Source organism: Haemaphysalis longicornis, unplaced genomic scaffold (assembly GCF_048455015.1).
Source record: "Haemaphysalis longicornis isolate Haplotype H1 unplaced genomic scaffold, Haemaphysalis longicornis Haplotype H1 scaffold_7, whole genome shotgun sequence".
Lineage (NCBI taxonomy): Eukaryota > Metazoa > Arthropoda > Arachnida > Ixodida > Ixodidae > Haemaphysalis > Haemaphysalis longicornis.
This window is the reverse complement of record NW_027526422.1, coordinates 13694890-13714207: the sequence shown is the minus strand read 5'-3', so window position 1 is coordinate 13714207 and position 19318 is coordinate 13694890. Positions and strand designations below refer to the sequence as shown.

The following is a 19318-nucleotide window of genomic DNA, read 5'->3' as shown; positions in this document are numbered from 1 at the left end:
ACGAACCAAGGGGACAGGTGTGCGATTCTGTATTGGAAGTTGGGTCACCTTGCTGTCTTAGCTTATCCAGAAGTTCTTACGCTAGGTTAATTTTTTTTCTAAGCATACACATGATAACTGCCTTGAACTTCCCCTCAAATAAAAAAAATTGGGCCCATCTCCCCGCGAGGGGGACTCGAGTAAATGCGTCGCATAGCGGGTGGGTGTATTGCGTTAACGTTTAGTGTTTGGGGAGTTGGTGGTAGTGAATGCGTTGTATCAGCAGCTTCTTGACGTAGTTTGAATCAGTCAAGGTTATAGACAAGAATTTCCACTGTGCACTGGGCGCCGCCATTTTTTAACGACCGGTGCGCCATCTGGCGAGAATTTCTTGGGGACTGCGTCGCGAGCGGACGGCACATGCAGTTGCTGCCTTTTCAGTCGGTGACATGGCTGATTCGGGCGCGGAAACTACTTTAAAAATCGGTAAGTGGACTTTCCTGCCGCCTTACTGAAACACGAAGTTTAACAGTGCAAACAGGGGTCGGTCAAAGTGTGCAAATAGTTACTAATATCTAACGTAATACCATCTTAAACTCGCAAGCGCAGTGTGCTGCCCGGCGTGCTACATGCGACGCCGTCACTGGTAGCACGGTCTCTGCCTTCTTGCGTGCGGTATATGGTTACTGCTTACTGACAAGGAGATCGGTGGTAACTCATTATTAAATCCGTGGCGCAGCTTAGTGTGCGCCGACATCGTACTGCGGCTCGATCGGGCCGCTTGTTTTGCTCTCGCTAATCCAGCCGCGCCTTTCTCGTGTTGATCAATATGCGCTTCTCGTGTTGTTGGGCGGCTTGAAAAGAACTTGCAAGTGTCACGCTGAGGCAAGAAATGCAAGCAGTATTTCATTATTGCGCTGGTTGGCGGGCATTGTCGAGTTACGTTCAAGGGCTGACAGAAAAGCTCCGGTAGCCGCGCTTACGCGTCAAACAAGCTAGCCCCTCATAGAAGGTACTGTATGGAGCGAGCACGTAATATGAGTTATCAGAGCGGCAAAAGTGTCGGCCTGGACGGTCGTGGTAAGGGCTTAAACGGAATGCGGGAATGCGCGGCCGACGCTTGTCGAATGCATCCTACGTACGCTCACAAGTCAGTGGGTTGGCGCATTCAGCGAACGATCGCGCGGTGGTACAAATTTGTAAGCGTGGCCTACTACTGCCGGCGGTGCGCGAATTTGTTGTCATTTAATACGCGCTGTGTAGGACGTCAGCCACGCAGTACCGCGCTTCCTCTAATAAAAAAAACATGTGCTAAGGGCAAAAAAGTAATATGAAGGGATTCCGACCAGCAGTCTGTGTCCAGTAGCAGGGCGTCCGTAGCGCGACGGGACGGGCACCCGTTAATACGGCATTTCCGCTTTTGACTCACGATTAGTCTTTCAGCCACGCTGCCACTTACCGGTTTAGCTCGCGCATTAGAAATTTCATTGAGGGAAACATTGAGAAACAGGCTTAACTTCTTTGTTCGTTTGTTTGCTCTCATTTTTTAAACTTCTAATTGTTCGATATCCCTGTTACACGCCAGTTTTTCTACCAGTTATATTGCATGGCAGTAGTTTAATCAAGACAAGATTTTGATCAACGGTGCAACATATTTTTCTTACGAACAGGTCCTCGTGTGCTGCCTCACCCCCTGACCATCAAAGCTGCAGAGTGGAGGGATGACATGAAGCTATGGCCCCCCATTCAAGAGCACCACATAACATATTACTTATTGAAATCAAAGGCATGTGACCTAGAGGATGTTCAAGCCTTGAAGAGTCTGGACTCGTACAATTATGTCATTAGTGGCAAAGTTGGACAGTTGCTGGTACATCAAGTTGCAAAGGATGTCGTTTTCATAAAAGGAGAAGTTGGGCCTTCACAGGCGGATGAAAACCACCCGTATGAAGCATGGGTGTGCATCACCGAAGACTGCCACATGCTTTCTGCGTCCTGTTCGTGCAAGGTGGGACTGACCAGGGTGTGCAGCCACGTAGGTAAGAGTAAATTGATAACCAAGATGTTTTTTGGTAAATGCAGTGGTGCAACAAACAGACTGCAAAAGTTAGCTTCCTTGTCGCATTGGTGTTTTCAGCATACTGTCTGCTCTCTTGTACTGAGCAGTAAATCAGATCAGCTGCTTGGTGCAGCACAAACATCTGCAATCCCCGTGTTTCTTGCGTAGTGGAAATTAGTTTACGTGCAATTGATAGTTTTCAGTAGAAAAAATTGCGCTTGCATAGTGTTAAAACTGTTCAAACAGCAGTGCACGTGCTGATTGCCAGCGTTGAAAACATTCCAGTAACGTTATCTGTCGTACTGTGATGCCTTTGTCATTGACACATCTTGCCTAAGCGTAAAAATGTTCGTTCAGCATATTGCTGTTTTTTCATGGCATTTCGTCTATTGGTGATTTGCCCGGCAAGTCTCCATACGAGCATATTTATGGAGAACTATTGTGCCTGCTGTGAGTATCATCTAATGTGTGGCACTCAAAAACACCTTGGGTGTATCTTCATGTTATATGGAAATTTATTACAGCATAATTAATCTGCACAATAATATGCAGAGCTGGACATTCATCAGAACAAACCCGTATTTAACTTTGTGTCGCTTTTTTACCGTGCTAGGTGCACTTCTGTGGAAAATAGAGTTCGCTCAGCGGCAGGGCCTCACCGGGGAATCCTGTACAGACCGGAGTGCCCAGTGGAACAGAGGCACAAGACGCAATGTATTGCCAGCACAAGTTGGCAGCATGGATTTTCGAATGGAAAAGAAGATGCCCGACGTCACAGCTGCACCTGGCAATGTTACAGTACCTCATTATAGCACGCACGACGAGTACGTGAAAGCAATGCGAGAGTCGGTCATTGCCCCACTTCTCAGTGTAAAAGGAAGCTTGTTGCAACAGACAGTAAGCGTCACAACACTAGCCCCTGTAACTGCAGCTACTCCGAGGGAAGATTTGCACACTTCCCACGAAAGCTCAGACCTCTCATGCAATGTGTGTGGGGAGTTTTATGAAAAGTGGGTGTGCATTAAGGAGTCTGCCCGAGCACAACTCGCACGCCTGACAATGCAACAAAGGGGGAAACTGTGGCAATGTAGCCGCAAGCTGAGGCTCACTGCATCGAACATATCGAAAGTGCCACGGAGAAAGGACACCCCTCCAGAGAAGTTTGTCCAGGCATGCTTGTTCAGCCATTTCAGGGGCAACAAGGCTACAAGCCATGGGAATAGGTTTGAGCCTGTTGCCCGGCAGGTTTTTGAGAAAGAGCATCATTTGACTGTGGAGAGTTGTGGCACTGTAGTTAGTGAAACACACCCTTTTCTTTCTGCAAGCCCAGATGGATTAATTGGGTCAGACAGCATTATTGAGATCAAATGTCCCTACACTGATGATTGTCTTGAGCTGATCAACGGCAACAAATATGATGTGCGAAAAGATGCATCTGGGTGCTACTACCTGTCAAAAGCAGGAAAGAATGGCTACTACTTTCAAGTACAGTTTGTTATGTTTTGCTTGCAAAGGTCTACGTGCTACTTTTTTGTTTGGTCTGCCTTAAATTCTGTCCTGGTGGTTGTGCCCTATGACAAAGAGTTTGTAATTGCGCATATTACACGTATCTCAGATTTTTATTTCATGCACTACCTGCCAAGGCTTGTTCAAGCTGTGAACGGCAAAATCTTAACGATCTGTGATGAGTATGCAGAGCTCTGCTCGGAATGAATTTGTACACCAGTTCCCAAGAAAGTGTAAATAAATACTACCTGTCAAAAGCAGGAAAGAATGGCTACTACTTTCAAGTACAGTTTGTTATGTTTTGCTTGCAAAGGTCTACGTGCTACTTTTTTGTTTGGTCTGCCTTAAATTCTGTCCTGGTGGTTGTGCCCTATGACAAAGAGTTTGTAATTGCGCATATTACACGTATCTCAGATTTTTATTTCATGCACTACCTGCCAAGGCTTGTTCAAGCTGTGAACGGCAAAATCTTAACGATCTGTGATGAGTATGCAAAGCTCTGCTCGGAATGAATTTGTACACCAGTTCCCAAGAAAGTGTAAATAAAGTGTGCTTGACTAAATAAATTTGTGTGCTGAGGATTGTGTGTACTATGTGTGCGATAATGCGTGCTCATACAGAGAACCACCTATTTATAGCAAACTGTGATAGAAAAGGATACCGTGCTCATTTTTCTGCAGTCTTCCAAACATGAACCTTCAGAAAGTATTCTGCATGTCTCCCCCTCTCCATGGGGGCCAAACAACTGTGAAACCACACTCCTATTGATTGATTGATTGATTGTAGGGTTTAACGCGCCGACGCAACGCAGGCGATGAGGCGCGCCGTAGTGGAGGGCTCCGGATTAATTTTGACCACCTGGGGATCTTTAACGTGCGCCGAAATCTCGTACACACGGGCGTTTTTGCTTTTCGCCCCCATCAGAAAAGCGGCCGCCGCGGCCGGGAATCGAACCCGCGACCTCGTGCTCAGCAGCGCAACGCCTTAGCCACTGAGCCACCACGGCGGGTCTCTTATGTGTCAACAAGCGATGGTCGCTCCTATTGCACACTAACGATCAGTTGAGGCTTTCCAACTGACAATTTGTAGCATTAGGTACAGACAGCTCGTGAAGTAATCAGTAAAGCTTTATTTACATAGCACTGCCAGCTCTGGGCAGTGCTGTAATGCAAAAGGAAAAAATACTTCGAAACACCGAACAGCAAAAAAAGACATCCTGTTCATACAGCAAAGGGTCAGTAAACTGAACAAAGTACAGTAACAGCAGTACACTGAACAAAGCGTTGCACGGTAAGACTTCGAAGCAGCACACAGAAAACTACTAACACTATGGACCTGAAGCAAGCACAAGTTTACATGACACTGCACATCATTGGCGATTATTATGTAATGGATACAGCATACGAGGTAGAACTACACATTACACAAGTTCTGGATAAATGTCAAACTGCATGTGGCTTTACACTGCAGACACAGGCTACTGAACACTTCAGTACCATGCTTGTCATGTGTTCAGTGCATATCTGCAACCACTTCCTCTTCATCTTTCTTAGGAGCAATTAGTGGCCCCTTTAAGTTGCACAAACCTGCACACACCAAAACAATGGTATTCATCAACTTTTTGTGATGAATGGGAAGCGAGTGCTTTAAGATCCTGTACAACTTGATGCGATTTATCGCGCGCTCTACATGGATTCTTAGCCGAGATATCCTCCTGGACACAGTTGCTTCGGCTTCCGAGAACTGCGGCTTGCCCCTTGAAAAAGCTGGCACATTGAGCTTCACATTTTTCTCTTTCATGGCAGTTGTTAGAGTGAAACCCCTGTCAGCCATCACTTCTTGATTTTCTGACAAGTAGTCAGCGAAGTGAGAGTCCTCAACAATAAATTTATCAGAGGCCCGTCCACCATAGGCACCAGAGACGAACATGATGAACCCGCTTGGAGCAATTGCCACCAGAAACTTCACAGTATTTCCTCCCTTGTAGCGACTGTATGTTTGCCCTCTTGCGTAGAGCCGCTTTGGGCGCTGCATTTGTGCTTCAGTGCAGTCAACAATGCATATTGTGTTGGCGTAGCCACTGTCTGCAAACTGTTGTGGCAATGTTGCACGAATTGTTTCCGGTGGCAGCCACACCACTACCTTGCTCATTATGTTATGCAAAATCCCTAGCATTTCCCTGAACACCTTACCAGCCTGCGAAACAGAAATGGAAAACCTTACAGCTAAGTCAAAATATAAAAGTCCTAGGCGTAGACGCATCAGTGTCAGCAGCACTTGGTCACTAATGCTCATGCTGCGGTTGTTACATACAAGCGCAGTTACAGTCATCACAAGCTTCCAGAAGCCATCGCAGCTAAGGCCCGTATAAAAGTTGCACACAGGCTCAGACATTTCTTCAGAAAGTGTTGTTGGCATCGTTTGTGTTCTAGCACATACACTTAGTGGGAGTGCACAGTACAAGTGTTCTTCGCGCAAAGCTTTGAGTGGGTCTTCCCACTGTACTCCACAGCTTCGTACATTTGGCTCTGTTTGGCAGCTCTGGTCACTGTATCTTTCAGTGTGTTCAGGTACAGCAGTGTTGGTTTCTACAGAAAGCATGCGAGTGCTAACGTTGAGGGCAGACATTTCAGATGTCGCTGCCTCAACCGTCTCACACGTGCTGTCTGGAAGTAGATGGGGCTCTGTTCCGTCACCAGTGCTGGCTGAAGGTGATGGTGGCAGCGCAAGTGTGGACGGCAACGGGCTCATTGCCTGTTGATCCTAGAAGAAAAAAACACACACACTCTTGGCATTAGAAATCTAATAGAGTAAATAAGACTTTACCATCCCCTCCTAAAGAAAGTTGAGAGGAGCACGAAACCTAAACGTGCGTCCAACATTCCCTGAAAGTGCTGTCGTGAAGCCCCCATTCAGTTTGCGTTTTCCCTTTTTGTAAACTACTTCTTCGGCCACCAAGGCCCAGTTTTTCTAAAAAACGCATGCGGTGTGTCTTTGCGCGCTGACCGACCGGAAGACATGGCTGTTAGGGGGAGCCATCAGACCAGCTTGGGTTACAGCACGGCAGCGGCGCCCCCCCCCCCCCCCCCCCCCGGTGTAGATCAAACGACCTTTCTGTCTTTTCCACTGTTTACTTGGGTGTGTTCTGTCCGGACTACTGTATGTCAATAATTCTTGAAGCATGCGTCCTCGGTTTAAACCTTCTATCTGTGTGTGAGTGGTCCTTTTCACTTTGGCGGGAACATGGCTGATTGGTGTTAGCAAGAATCTCCTCGATTGGCTGCAGAAAGTAGCGCCAGAATGCGCTTGTCCCCCACGAGTCCGCTTGAGAAAATATAAACCCTCTCGACCGGGTTCACAGAGAGGGCGGTGGGCAGCCTGTGCCAGGGACTGATTTGAGAGACGCTGCCGCCCGTCGTCGGACCTTTTCGCCAGGAGACCGTGAACCAGTCAGCTCTACGACTGCTTTTCTCATTTGATGTAAGAAGTGTACTCAACTCGCAAATGAAGAACAAACCCGTGGGATGATTTCTTGCGCACTTAGTAAATACATCTACGAGTGATGTAAATGTACATTGACACGGGCAAAATGACGCACAAAGAGTAACAAACACGTTGAGAGCGTTCGTGCTTGTAGATTTCAATTGTAATTGCAGGCAGTCTACGAAATGCCTGGTGCTCGGTTTTCAAGGTGCAAGAAATCTAATTTTGAACAAAGCGCAATAAATTTGAAAGTTGAGGTGTTTTGTTAAAGAAAAAAGAAAACGTGGTGAAGAAGGGACAGTTGTAGGCACAAAACGACAGATACAATCATTTTTCTTTTTCGTCCACGTCCAATTTGTTCCACTTTTTTTTTCTCATTACGTTTGTACCAGCTAGCTCAGCAACAAGTTTTGTTGAGAGGTGTTTTTGCCAAGGCTTTTTTACATGTGTGCTGTTTAGCATATTGTATTAGTGCCTTGTTTTTAAATTCTAAGCATGGAGAGCCTGTAGGAAGAGCCATTACCGGTACGAATCTTTCTGAAGTACCAGAAATAGTTATCAAAGGCTTGTACCTTGTTGTGGGACGCTCGCGAAGGAGCAGGCGATGCTCCTTGCCCTGTTGTCAGAAGTGGCCGCAAGATTGGTTTTCGTCCATGTGTCACCTGCATATGTTCAAAGTGGTTGCGAGTGGACTCAATTAAAAATGACATCATAACACCAACCGTGTCTATTCTTTGATCCGATGCAACATTTTTAAGCATTGAAGGAGCAGTTATTTGTCAAGACATTTTTTCGTGCTTATGCATGCTTTGCTCATGGCAAAAAATGCTTTTTCATGTCTCGTCTCACAGCTGCAAAGTATGAAGCATGCATCACATTACACAGATTGGTTGTCCACTTGTTGCACTGCTGGAGCTAATAAGCAAGGTATTTAGGGTAGTAAATGGCTGTTGGCATAAGGGGTTCTGCAATGTTTCAAATTTCCTGCTGAAAACATATCGTTATTGTTAGCACATTTTTGCAACTATCAGCCTTGATGTTTCCACCATGATATTATTGTTGAACGGGAAACACTCAGTATCTAGCTCAGTCGACCTAATGCCTAAAACACACACTTCAGCATTGTGTTTGGCTTGATCTGTTTATTCAGAATAAAGACCGATCCAGACATCACGCAATAATGTCTTGACCCCAGTCAAACAGGAACACAGGTTTCTTGGTACAATACTTGACGAAAAGCTCACATTAATCCCACATATCAAACAACTAAAATAAAAAGTTTAAGTGTTGTGCGGACATTGCCATCTCGCAACTCTGAAAACCATCTCGTCAATCTTCCCATTAATGCCGTCTGCATACGCATTAAACCTTGAAGTGACTGTGTCCTGGGTGCCATGTCACTCTGGGATGGCAGGAAATGAGACCGTTGATCAAATTGCCGTCACTGCTGCTCTTACAACTACAGTTGACATAACAACAATACCCTACACCGACCTCAAGTCACACATCAGACACCTTCGCAAGACATGGCAAGCACACTGGAATGAACATACGGACAACTACACATAATAAAACCACTCTTGGGACCCACCACCGACAATGAAGTTACCCTGCCTAGATTACAGATAGGCTACACACACGTAACACACTCCCGCCTGCTCACGGGATCCCCAAGACCCCTACGTAGCAGGTGTGAAGACAGCCTATCCGTGATCCACGTACTACTTCAATGCAAAGCACTAAACACTTCACCGAACTCTACAGACAAGACATCCCACCACATCCAGCGTTATCCTGTCTGATCCTGTGGTTTCCATCAGGTGTGTTTTTAACTATTTAGAAGTGAAATTTTAGGCGTAATATCATACCATGCATAATGACAACCTGGCCTTCTACACCACAATAAATTGAACGATACAAGCGAGTCGACACACACAAAGCGCTTTGTGTGTGTCGACTCGCTTGTCCCGTTCTAGCGCTTCAATTCATTGTCATGTTCTACCAACAGGCTCAAACCAGCGCCTTCTACACCAGCCATCGTCATTTTCTGAATTATTTTAATTGTATTCTTGCTCACCGATATTAGTGCATCATCATCTCTCCTATGCAACCCCTGTTTTGGCACTCTTTGCTGCAGTCCTTGCGCTATTAACATCCAACCATCATTCATTGTTCAGAAGAAACGAAAATGCATTTCTTTTTACAGTTTTAACCCAACCCCAAATGAAACATGCACAGCATGGCGTCAAAATTATGCAATGGATAATTAGTGGTTTCTAATTAGTAATAAAAAACCTCCAAATGAGTTGGTTGTTTAACAAGGCCCTCACATACTTGCTTTAGCTGTGGAGACGTTACGTGCTCATAACAGTAAAAAAATACATATCTTTTAAAACTTCCGCCGCATAACACTATTTTTTGCTACCAAAACAAGAGCAACTTATTCGATACATCAAGATTTCATGCCCGTTGGATTGCATAAAAGAACTTTTGCGTTTTAGCGGCGGGTGGGAACCGAGAACAGCGTTTTCTCAGACCGGGTGTGCTCCGCCAACGTGACGCTCCTATTTCACTTTCGGCTCACCTTTTTCGCGTACCCGAGCTGCAGCATAGGTGTCGGGTTGGTTTTCGTCGGCTTTCGGTCGATGAAATGAACAGAACATACCTGCAGGGAGCAGAAACGTGCGATAAGGATTGACCATGAGGGTGAATAAACAGCGCTTCCAAAAGCAGCGTACAACCGCGTACTTACTCTCGCAAATTTGCTGGGTTCGAAGTCTTTTCGATTCAGCGCGACGACCCATTCGCGGCGGGACTCACGGGACGCAGGAAACTTGTGCAGCGAATAGACGCCGCACATGCAGATACTTCTTTTGTCATAGTGCACCTCACACGTTTCTTGCATGAGTCCCTTTCGCTTACGCTGGTTGTTGGTGCAGCCAACAACGGCGCAATGACGCCCGGACGAGTTCCTTTTGTACATCACCAAGGCGATGACGGCAACCTGCGCATAATTAAGGAAATGATTGATGTTATGAAGTCGGGCGCACTGCTGGCAAGGCGAAACGCAGCCTCACAGGCAGCCCCCGTCAGGAAAAAGCCCGCGTAGGGTGGAACGCCGCCTTAGCGGGTTGAGAACGGAATTTATGGGCAAACCTGACAGCTCTCGGACGTTTTGAACATTCTCCTTAAAGCACTGTAAAACTTCGCACTGCTGACATACCGAATAAATGACACTTACCGGTTTTTGATGCCGCTGGGACGCCTGATATCCACGCGCGGCACGGAACAACAGCGTGTGACTGCGGCGTCGTCCGCTGCGACGCAGTCCCCAAGAAATGCCCGCCAGATGGCGCACCGGTCGCCTCAAAATGGCCGACTCGGCAAAATTCTGGTCTATAAGGCGCGTTCGTAGCCTCCCATTCTGTGTCTGCTTTGTGGCGCAGTGGGTAGAGCACCATGTACATTGCGTTCCGCCCGCAGGGTCGAGGGATCGAAACCAGGCGACGGATAGTATTTTTTTATATATATAGTGTAGGGGTAGGGGTGAGGACAACGACGGTGCGGACTACGACTACGGACGTCAACGCGGGTGACATCGTGAGTTACTGAAATGCTCTGCATTTAACACGCGGCCAGCGTGCCAGCCAGGAACCAGCAGGAGCGGCCACGGCTGGACTCGACGCTCCTTTCGTGCGCGGGAGGAGGAGAGTCGAGTCCGGCCGTGGACCAGCGAGCCGGCGGCCGCCGTGCGAGGGAAGCCATGTTATTAAGGAGCTCAAGCGGCCTGTGCAAAAAGCATCCGCCGTGTTTACAAAGCCGTGTTTACAGCGCCATCAAGCGGGCGTACTCGGTAGTTCACGACGGCGCCACTACGCTTTTTCTGGCACTACAGGCAAAGCTAGACCTTTGCTTCTCTAAAATCCTCCCTGTTCTGTGGTTCAGTTGTGGCTTGTAATCCTGCCGACATGTGAAAAGTGTACTATATGTTGTGGTGTATGAGTGTGTATGTTGTGTGTTGCGTGTATTGTGCGTTAGCAGTGCCTTTGATGAAGTTGTATGTCGCTGTGTTGTGCTATGTTTCTTCCCAATATGTGCTCGCCGCCATGCGGCCTCCGTGATGTTGGCTATAATAATATACGTTATCGATAAAGGAAACCAAGGAGAAACGCTTTGATGTAAGTGCCCACTGATGGTGATGCTTAGTAGCTGCCCCTCCCAACCCCAACTTTTTTTTTGCGTCATCCATCGGTCATTTTAAAACGTTTACGATTGCTTTACTTCGAGCACGCTAGAGGGCGTGCATTGTCGAGGATGCGACAGCGACGGATACGTTTTTCGTGTTGCCTGCATTGCCTTTGCGCTGAGATTTACGATTGCAGACGATCCGCGTTTTGATGCATCGGTTGTAGCAAGGTAAGACGACTAACAACAACTGGTTGTTCTCAAACGGCCGCATTGGATGCTTGTGATCTCGTGTGCGGTGAACGGCGGGGTTACGAGCCTTTCGGAAATAAAGGCGGCATTTTGAAAGCAATCGGTATGACTTCTACTGTGTTTACGGCGGCGCGTTCGCTCTGAACACGTAGGCGGGGGCCCCGCCTACGCGTTGGAATGCAAGACGGATGCTAGAAGTCGCGCAAATACGATTGGCGACATCGCTTGCTAACCGCAGTTCTGGTGCTCGGTAGGTAATTTCTTGGTTATTTTAGCGCATATTAAGCGCACACAACCACAGTAACCTACGTATTTGTACTTCATCGATCCTCAAACCGATCAGCTCGCTAGGCCTTTCTCGCATGACAAGCCTTGCTTGGGTGACGCTGCCAGGGGAGGAACGCTCCTCCATTAGCTCACAAAAGCGGGAAATCTTCCTCCACTCCTAGGGGTAGAAACGCGCTCCTCCCTCTTAAAGGGAGAATCTTTCTACCTCTTAGGGAGCAATATATGATACATTCCTGTTTCACCCTTAAGGGAGAAACTACCACACCCTTTTTTTAGAGTGTACTAGCATGGAGAGAAGAAATTAGTGCGTCCCCTTGCAATAGTTTTTTGTCGTGCGTTTCTTTCAGCCGTCTTTTTTTTTTGCTACCTATATGTGTGTAAAAATTCTTTGAAGGCTAAAGGTAATGCTGCCGTAACAGCAAACCTCAACGGAAAATACCCATGAAATGACGAAACATCCGTAATTAGCATTCTACACATACAAAAATAAAAACAGAAGAACCAGAACGTTGCAGACCATCGCTTTAGCAAAGGTCGATAGTAGGCCACGAGAGCCCCGAAGGGGTGCCTAATGATGCATCTAAAATACTCGCACATTTCAACGTCCAACTTCATTTTTCAAGCAATGTGCCGGCGTGGGAACTTAAGAAAAAATTGACGCAAAAATTGACCATATTGTTTCAAAGACAGCTTGCCGAATATAAAAAGGACTTCTAACGTTAGCGTCATAAAAAGCACAGTAAATCCGCGGCATCCATTCGGCGGGCAAAATTTTTGCGCTGTTATCGCTAACATGCACTAATACAGAAACTAATTACCCATTTCGCATTCATCACCGGATCAGCCTGGAAACAACCGGGGAACTTCGGTGCGCCAGCTTGTTGCTTTTTTTACATTCCAGAAGAGACAAAGCATATTCGAAAATAAGTCGGCATACGTTGCTGAATAAGCAAAGCAAAGTCATACTTGGCATGTGTTTATAAAATTGGGCGCAATTAGCCAGGAACAAAAGTTGTCGTGGTGATATTCTAGATGGTGAACAGCAGAATCAGTCCGAGCTAGCTCGAGTATAAAAGAGCTTCCTCTCTTGTTACCGCAGTGCCCTGTCTGGTAATGAAGAAGGCCTTGTAATCTTGTAATCTTGTAATCTTGTAATGAAGAAGGCCTTCTGGAATAAGTTTTCCAACCAGTACGAGAATCAAGGTTTTAAAGCGAAGCTGTTTATGCTTCATCGATAGCGTTTGATGTTGCGATATGATACAATGCAGGAAAGCCAACTTTACACAGTGGGTTTAACATGATGATAATGATGATGACGAGGAAGAGAAGAAGGTTATAATGATGATGATGGTGGTGGTGGTGGTGGTGGTGGTGGTGGTGGTGGTGGTGGTGGTGGTGGTGGTGATTAGGAGGAGGAGGAGGAGGGTGAAAATACATCATGCACTTCAAGAAGCTAACGCTTTCCGTGGTCGGAATCGAATCTGGGTCTCTCGCATTCTGAAGCCGACGACTATCCGATTGCGCCGACATGGTAGAAGCAGCTTGGGTTTTGGTCTTTTTGACTTTGGCTCACGTTGCATGGGGGAAAGCTTAGCGTTCTAACTATCTTTCTCTTAAGAAAGAGGCTGAATATTTTGAAGCCAACCCTCTAGCGAATGCTCTGAAACTCTCAATATCATACAATCTCATACTAACATAAAAATCATAGCGTTATTGGCATATGATTAAATCATTACTCCGAAGTTTATTTACTTGCCGTAACAAATTTTTTCCTCTTAGAGTTGTAAACAATTCAAGTTTCCGTCCGCCGTCATTCATAGACATCCACGGCAGTAGCATGGCTACATGGTTACCTAACTGCTAGGGCGCAAGGCCCCAACGCCGACTACGCACAAAGAAAGCGCTACAGTAGCACCTCCTTTCAGGAGTTACTCAGCTAGCGTTAGTGGTAAATCGCAATGAAAGGCAAGTACATTGCCCCAGAATACAGCGAGACCATCCAATAACTCGTAGGGCGAGAGAGCGTGAATCACACAATCTTGTCGGGCTTCACCGATTGCGAACCGAGCGGCGGAAACGGTCAATGTATTCATGCCGACTTCCGGGACGGGACTCAACGACGAAATGCAATTTGTGCGCGCTCCTCTGTACGCTTCGGGTACCTTCGTGCGGGTTGAAAGTTCTCAGTGAATTGCCTACTGAGGTGGGACCGCCTCCCACCCTTCTTTCCCCTGCTTCTCACACTGGTTTGTCCGGCCTTTCAAAAATGCGAATTTCTTACGTAGACATTGTGCCGGCTTTTTTTCCTCTCCACTATGGTTTGAGTGAATCCCAATGCGTTTCATTGTACGTTAAAAGCTGATGTGCTGGGAAGACCTTGCTTGATGTTGAAAAGTGCGCAAGGCTTGTCTTTAATGAGTTTATTCCCTCTCTTCTATGTTCGCTGTATCTCGTTCTACTCACTCAGATTGTTTGTTTCCCACATTTTTTTCTCCGAACGCTTCCAAAATTGCGTGCCTGCCTATGCAGTGGACCTGCGCATAGTTTTTTCTCGAAAGAGCATCATGCATACTTCATCATGTTATAGCGTTTCACTGGTGAAGTTCAGGGGAGCTGGTGTTTCATAAAACCGATTTTTTTTCCCGGGTGAAAGGGCGTGTTCTGGTAGAAGAACAAGTGGGAAACTTTTCCCCCTTAAAAGCAAGGAGAAAATGGGAGATGGCGTAAGCGGTACGTAGACAATTTAGAAGTTACTGTAGCCCGACGCCACCACTGAGAGCATAGTGCATTCAAGTAACATGTTGAAAACAAAATCAGGGCAGTTCATCATGCAGAGTGTACTGTTAGAAGTATAAATGGGGGTTTAGTAATCCCCTTCCTAAATTCAGGAGCACATAAGCGTTTACCTTTTTCTTCTGCTAAAACACGCCCAACAAGGCTCCCCACTAACCTCCAGAATTTACCGATTATTGAAACTCTCGTTAAGCTGAGCCCTCTGGGTCACTTCTCGCCTAAACAGCAATAAAGAACATACCATCGCGCCAAGTTGACCCGGCTTGAACGTGAAATCGCCCCTATGGAACGGGGTGTCTGCAAAAATACCACAACCTTTTTTTTTTCTTCGGCTAACATGCGCTAACTATGTCTATTCGTAAGCGCGGTTGTTCCTTTTGAGTCTGAATGGTAAAACAAAAACACGCTATTTTCGGCACGAGCCAGAAACTTTTTTTGGCTTTGTATAAGCTATCAAAACCACTGGTTTTTAGTCGACGATAGTCCTTAGATCCACATTCCTTAACTGGCAGCACCGCGCAAGTCTTCTTCCCCTTTTCCTTTTCCTCTACCTACGTTCCCTGCTTCCTCCCTTATCAAATTCATCCTCTGTTTTGCTTTTTCAGCAAGCAACTACGCCGGGCGCCCGAAACGTGCGTAAATACGCGTGCTTCTCGGCGCCGTATTCGTCTTCTCCTTATTGCCGGTTTAGGTTAGACTGGATTTAGCTTCAGGTTTTTATTCATTCTGGAGAGCATACCCTTACTACACAGCGCGGGTACCAAGCTTTCTGTATCGATCAATTTTCGCGTTCCTACTTTTGAAAAGTATAATGTTCGCTACTCTTCAGTGCAAATTCATTCTATCTTCCTCACCTTTTCAGCGCTTAAGGCACTTCCGATGCGTTTCATAAATGTAGCTCGTATACCAAGAGCCCAGGGGACTTATATAATTAATAGTCTGGAAACTACAAGTATTCAACCTGACTATCTTAAAATTTGAATCATATTTTCAGCAGAGCTCAGATGGAGTGAATGCAGAGGGCTAACTATTCAGCCGGGCCAAAAGTGATCTTAAAATGAAAGTGGTGTCATGACCTTTCAGAGATGTGTTACGGCTTTCCTCCTGGCATCGTGCTTAGCGCGTCTCGCGAAGGGTTAGGAGCGGCGCTAAGTAGGCATTTCTCGGCGAGCCCCATCATCTCGGCGAGAAGACATTTGATGGTCCGCACGGCAATGGCAGCGAACGATTGACGATAAGACGACCCGTGCCTGGCCTATTCAGCTTACTTTCCTGTAGGCGAGGTCGCTTTACGGGAATCGCTAAAAGAAAGACTCAGCGAGATGACGGGACGGTGGATGCGCGCTCGTAGTTATGGGGAAGCACGAAAAGGATATTTTCCAAAGAGCCCCGACGAAGCGCCCACCACCCGTGCGGGTCGATCATAACGACAACTGCGGAAGATTTAAGCCTCCGAGGCGCAGGCTTTTCTCGGGGGCTTTATGGCTTACCTTCGTACGGTGCCATATTTCAAAAGTGCTCCCTTAACGGCGCGAAACTCTCCCACCAGCCGATGTTGCGGACGCTCTTTTGTGTGTGTCTTGGCTTGTGCCTCGAAGTCAGGAGAAAGAGGCGGCAGCCTCGCTAGTTCTTGTGCAACGATGGCACGCGCTTCGGTTTCCCGCCTTGACCTGTCCTGTTCCCCGCTCTCTATCGTCGCGTTGCTATAAAATAAAACGACCGTCCCGGATATTCACTTAGCTCTGAAATGCGCTTCTGGAGCATAAAGAATGGATGGAGAGCACATTCCCAGAGGAAGCAGGGCTGACACAGGCGTAGCAAAATGGGCGGCATAATGCCCCAGAAACGAGCGTTAAGTAGTAATATGTAAATGTAATTAAAATGATTTCTTTCACGTGCATTTGTACAGAGAGCATAGCCCGCATGGTGATTCACGTGCTTAGCACAAATTTAGTGCCTTGGGCTTCATTCATAATATAATTTTACATTACAATCCAACTGCAACAAACGAGACGAGAACTCAATAATATAAACCTTAATACTCGTGAAGACACATTTGTATATTCCACGGTTCACTTAGTACCCTCGGTACTTGACAAAAGTTAAAACCCATCGGTGAGTCTGGGTACTGGCCACTACTCGGTTCAGCTTTGCGAACGCGGCAGACAGCGCTGCCGATGGCAATGGCGTTGCTACGGGTTAGCCCCTTTAGCTTGGCTCACTGGGTAAGGATTCGAGAAAACGTTTCATCCATAAGTCTTCACTCCAAGAGTGCCTCCCCAACCACAAAATCAACTATAGCATATATGTGCAAATATAATGTAATAACAGCACATGTTGTCAAATCCTTACTAAGTCATTGTAGCTGTAATGAGCGTCCCTGACCGACATCAGGCTCCGAAGCTCGCTCGGCCCGGCAGAACTGATTTAACCGCCCCGCGCAACAGCCTTGTGCGAATCCTGCTCTCACCCATCCCTGCCCCTTCTGCTCATGATTTTGCGTCGTCAGCGGCACTTATTTTCCGCCATCGGCTGAAAGAGAACCGTCGTGTTGTTGGCCGTGTTAAAAGCTTCCCGCTCGCTGTATTGTTGAATTAAGTCTGCCCATTATAAAAGTAAATCAGTCGCAAATTAATAGTAAACGGGCAAGATTGGGCAACAATTTGTCTACCATTTTGTTACGCTTGCGTAGGAATTCTTTTTCTGCAACATCTAAAAGTATGTGGTGCGAAAAGACACCATCTAATATTGGGAAGCGCGGAAGAGTGCTTGGCTGCCGTGAACCAACGCTCAGCTGACGACCGGCAGGTCCTGCCGGCGGCGACAAAGCAGTCCAATCGCTTCCAATTAAAAGCAACGACCCTCAATTACGTGCTTCTGCTGTTCTCGGAGGGATTCGGGTGCGAGACGGACGCGACAGACTGCCTGCTCACGGAATCAATTAGCCGCTTCATGAATTATTCCGCGCCTAAAGTGGATGGGGGCTTCGGGAGCCCCTGAAGTGCCACATCAGTTCGTCCGTCTCTCCCAAAGTCGTTCTCAGACCGCTCTCCTTCCCTTGGAGAGCCCGAGAGTTTGACGGCGTACCCTCGGTAGCCCTCCTCCAACTCCTCCTTCCCGGCTTCCTTACGTTTGTGGCAGCTGACAGAAGGGGGGTGGGGGGTGGGGGGTGTATAAATCGAATGTACGAGGGCGGCTAAGTGCGGAAATATTGTCCTAACACATCACACTTTTCCTGAGCTTGCGTGTTCAGCGATGATCTGCTTGTATACGCTGATTCTGGCTGTGTTTTCACGCAGGTGAGGTCACAATGAAGCATACAGCAGACAACAAAAGCAGTCGGGGCCCGGCACGTCACATGGCGTTGTTTATTGTTGCCTCCCTCCCCCGCCCCACCCCCTTATTTCCGAGCACAAGCACAAAGCCACCTCCCCAGATGTTCTCGAATATGCTAATAAACAACGAATTGATTGACTGATGGATTCATTGATTGTCATTGCCGACTTCATCCCCATAATTATCAGCCAATATGATGATTGCTTTACGTCCTGGCCTCTTGACCCAGGATGATGCTATCCCAAGATTCCCGCTGACATCCTCGCCCCGCCACCAGAATCCGACAACGCCGCCGTCCTCGCACTCGTTTTACATAAGGCCTTCGGCCATGCCTTCAAATACAAAATTCTTGCCTCCGTCAGCCACCACCATCCTGGAAGTTTCACACACACTTGCATAACAAAGTTCCTCTCTAACAGCCCCGCTCACGCCAGTATCAACTCACTCCTTCCCCCTCCCCTTTTTCCCTAAGCCCCTCGCGGCACACCCCAGCGCGCTGTCCTTTCTCCACTTCTCTTAATTCTGGCCATGACACCTCTCGCTCTCGCACTTGAACACACCCCCAGCCTCCGATCTGCGATCTGTGCGTACGACGTCACAACGCAACTGTCCTCGCCCTTACTCTAATACCTACACCTCTCGTTATATTACAAGATTCGCAACACGTGCGTTATCCGAAACTACTTCGTTCCCCATTTACTCAATTTCCGTCCAAATTCTGTGCACCCGACCCATTCCCGATCCCGTGACGCTGCTGTCGACCCCGGCCCAAACAGGTATGGGTGCCAAATGAAACTGCTGCCAAATGAAATCCCGAGCTTTGATATCCCTGAGACGCAAATCTTTTACACCTAAACACGACGTTCCTTAATGCCCAATTTGGTACATCTCGCGTACCGGGACATCGCCCAACGTTATAGCCTCCTTCGCAGACGACTTTCCTCTCACCCCCACCCCCGTCGCTCACAGCCGAGTCTGCCCACCTGTGCCGCCTTCTTAAAACGCATATTTCTTCTCATCGCAATCTGTTAGTGCATACAGCCCTACAACTATTTTCCTCTCCCAACGTTCCATAGTGTGACCCGCGGGATGAGCCCTATAAATCCTCCCTCTTTGAACTCCCGCGCGACACCTTCACCCATACCCTCCGAGACCCCACCCTCCGGGAACAGGCTCTGGGTTGCTCGGTCCGCGACCGCCACGAACCGGTCACCGGCCGGGCCCTTGACGTCGAGGCCGTTCCTGGGCCACGGGCACTCTCCCACCTTAGAACCAGTGTTTAAAAAAAGTGGTTGCTCTCTCTCACTCTCTCCAGGAGTGCAAGTGATCAGCCTTGGTTGCTTAAAAAAATGGCGCAGCTTGCACTGGTGGTGCAAGGCTGGGGAAACAGCAGAGCCGGCGGCCCCTCTCCCTTCTTCGGAGACCCGGCTGTTGAAC

General features: G+C 47.5%; 1 protein-coding gene across 1 annotated transcript; it reads right to left on the bottom strand.

Moving 5' to 3' along the window:
- Window positions 1–4730: 4730 nt before the first annotated feature.
- On the bottom strand, window positions 4731–10386 carry LOC144144564 (uncharacterized). Its single transcript, XM_077676074.1, has 5 exons — window positions 10269–10386; window positions 9780–10031; window positions 9612–9692; window positions 7600–7689; window positions 4731–6307 (listed from the first exon to the last, which is right to left on the bottom strand). The coding sequence occupies exons 2-5, from the start codon at window positions 10008–10010 to the stop codon at window positions 5057–5059; spliced, it is 1653 nt and encodes a 550-aa protein (XP_077532200.1). The 5' UTR covers window positions 10011–10031; window positions 10269–10386; the 3' UTR covers window positions 4731–5056.
- Window positions 10387–19318: the final 8932 nt, after the last annotated feature.

Excerpts from the sequence above, each read along its gene's own strand:
- LOC144144564 (XM_077676074.1), bottom strand. The coding sequence starts at position 10,010 with ATGTACAAAAGGAACTCGTCCGGGCGTCATTGCGCCGTTGTTGGCTGC. Across the intron at positions 9,693-9,779 it reads AACCCAGCAAATTTGCGAGA|GTATGTTCTGTTCATTTCAT; the intron begins GTAAGTACGCGG and ends TGCTCCCTGCAG. Across the intron at positions 7,690-9,611 it reads AGCTCGGGTACGCGAAAAAG|GTGACACATGGACGAAAACC; the intron begins GTGAGCCGAAAG and ends GAACATATGCAG.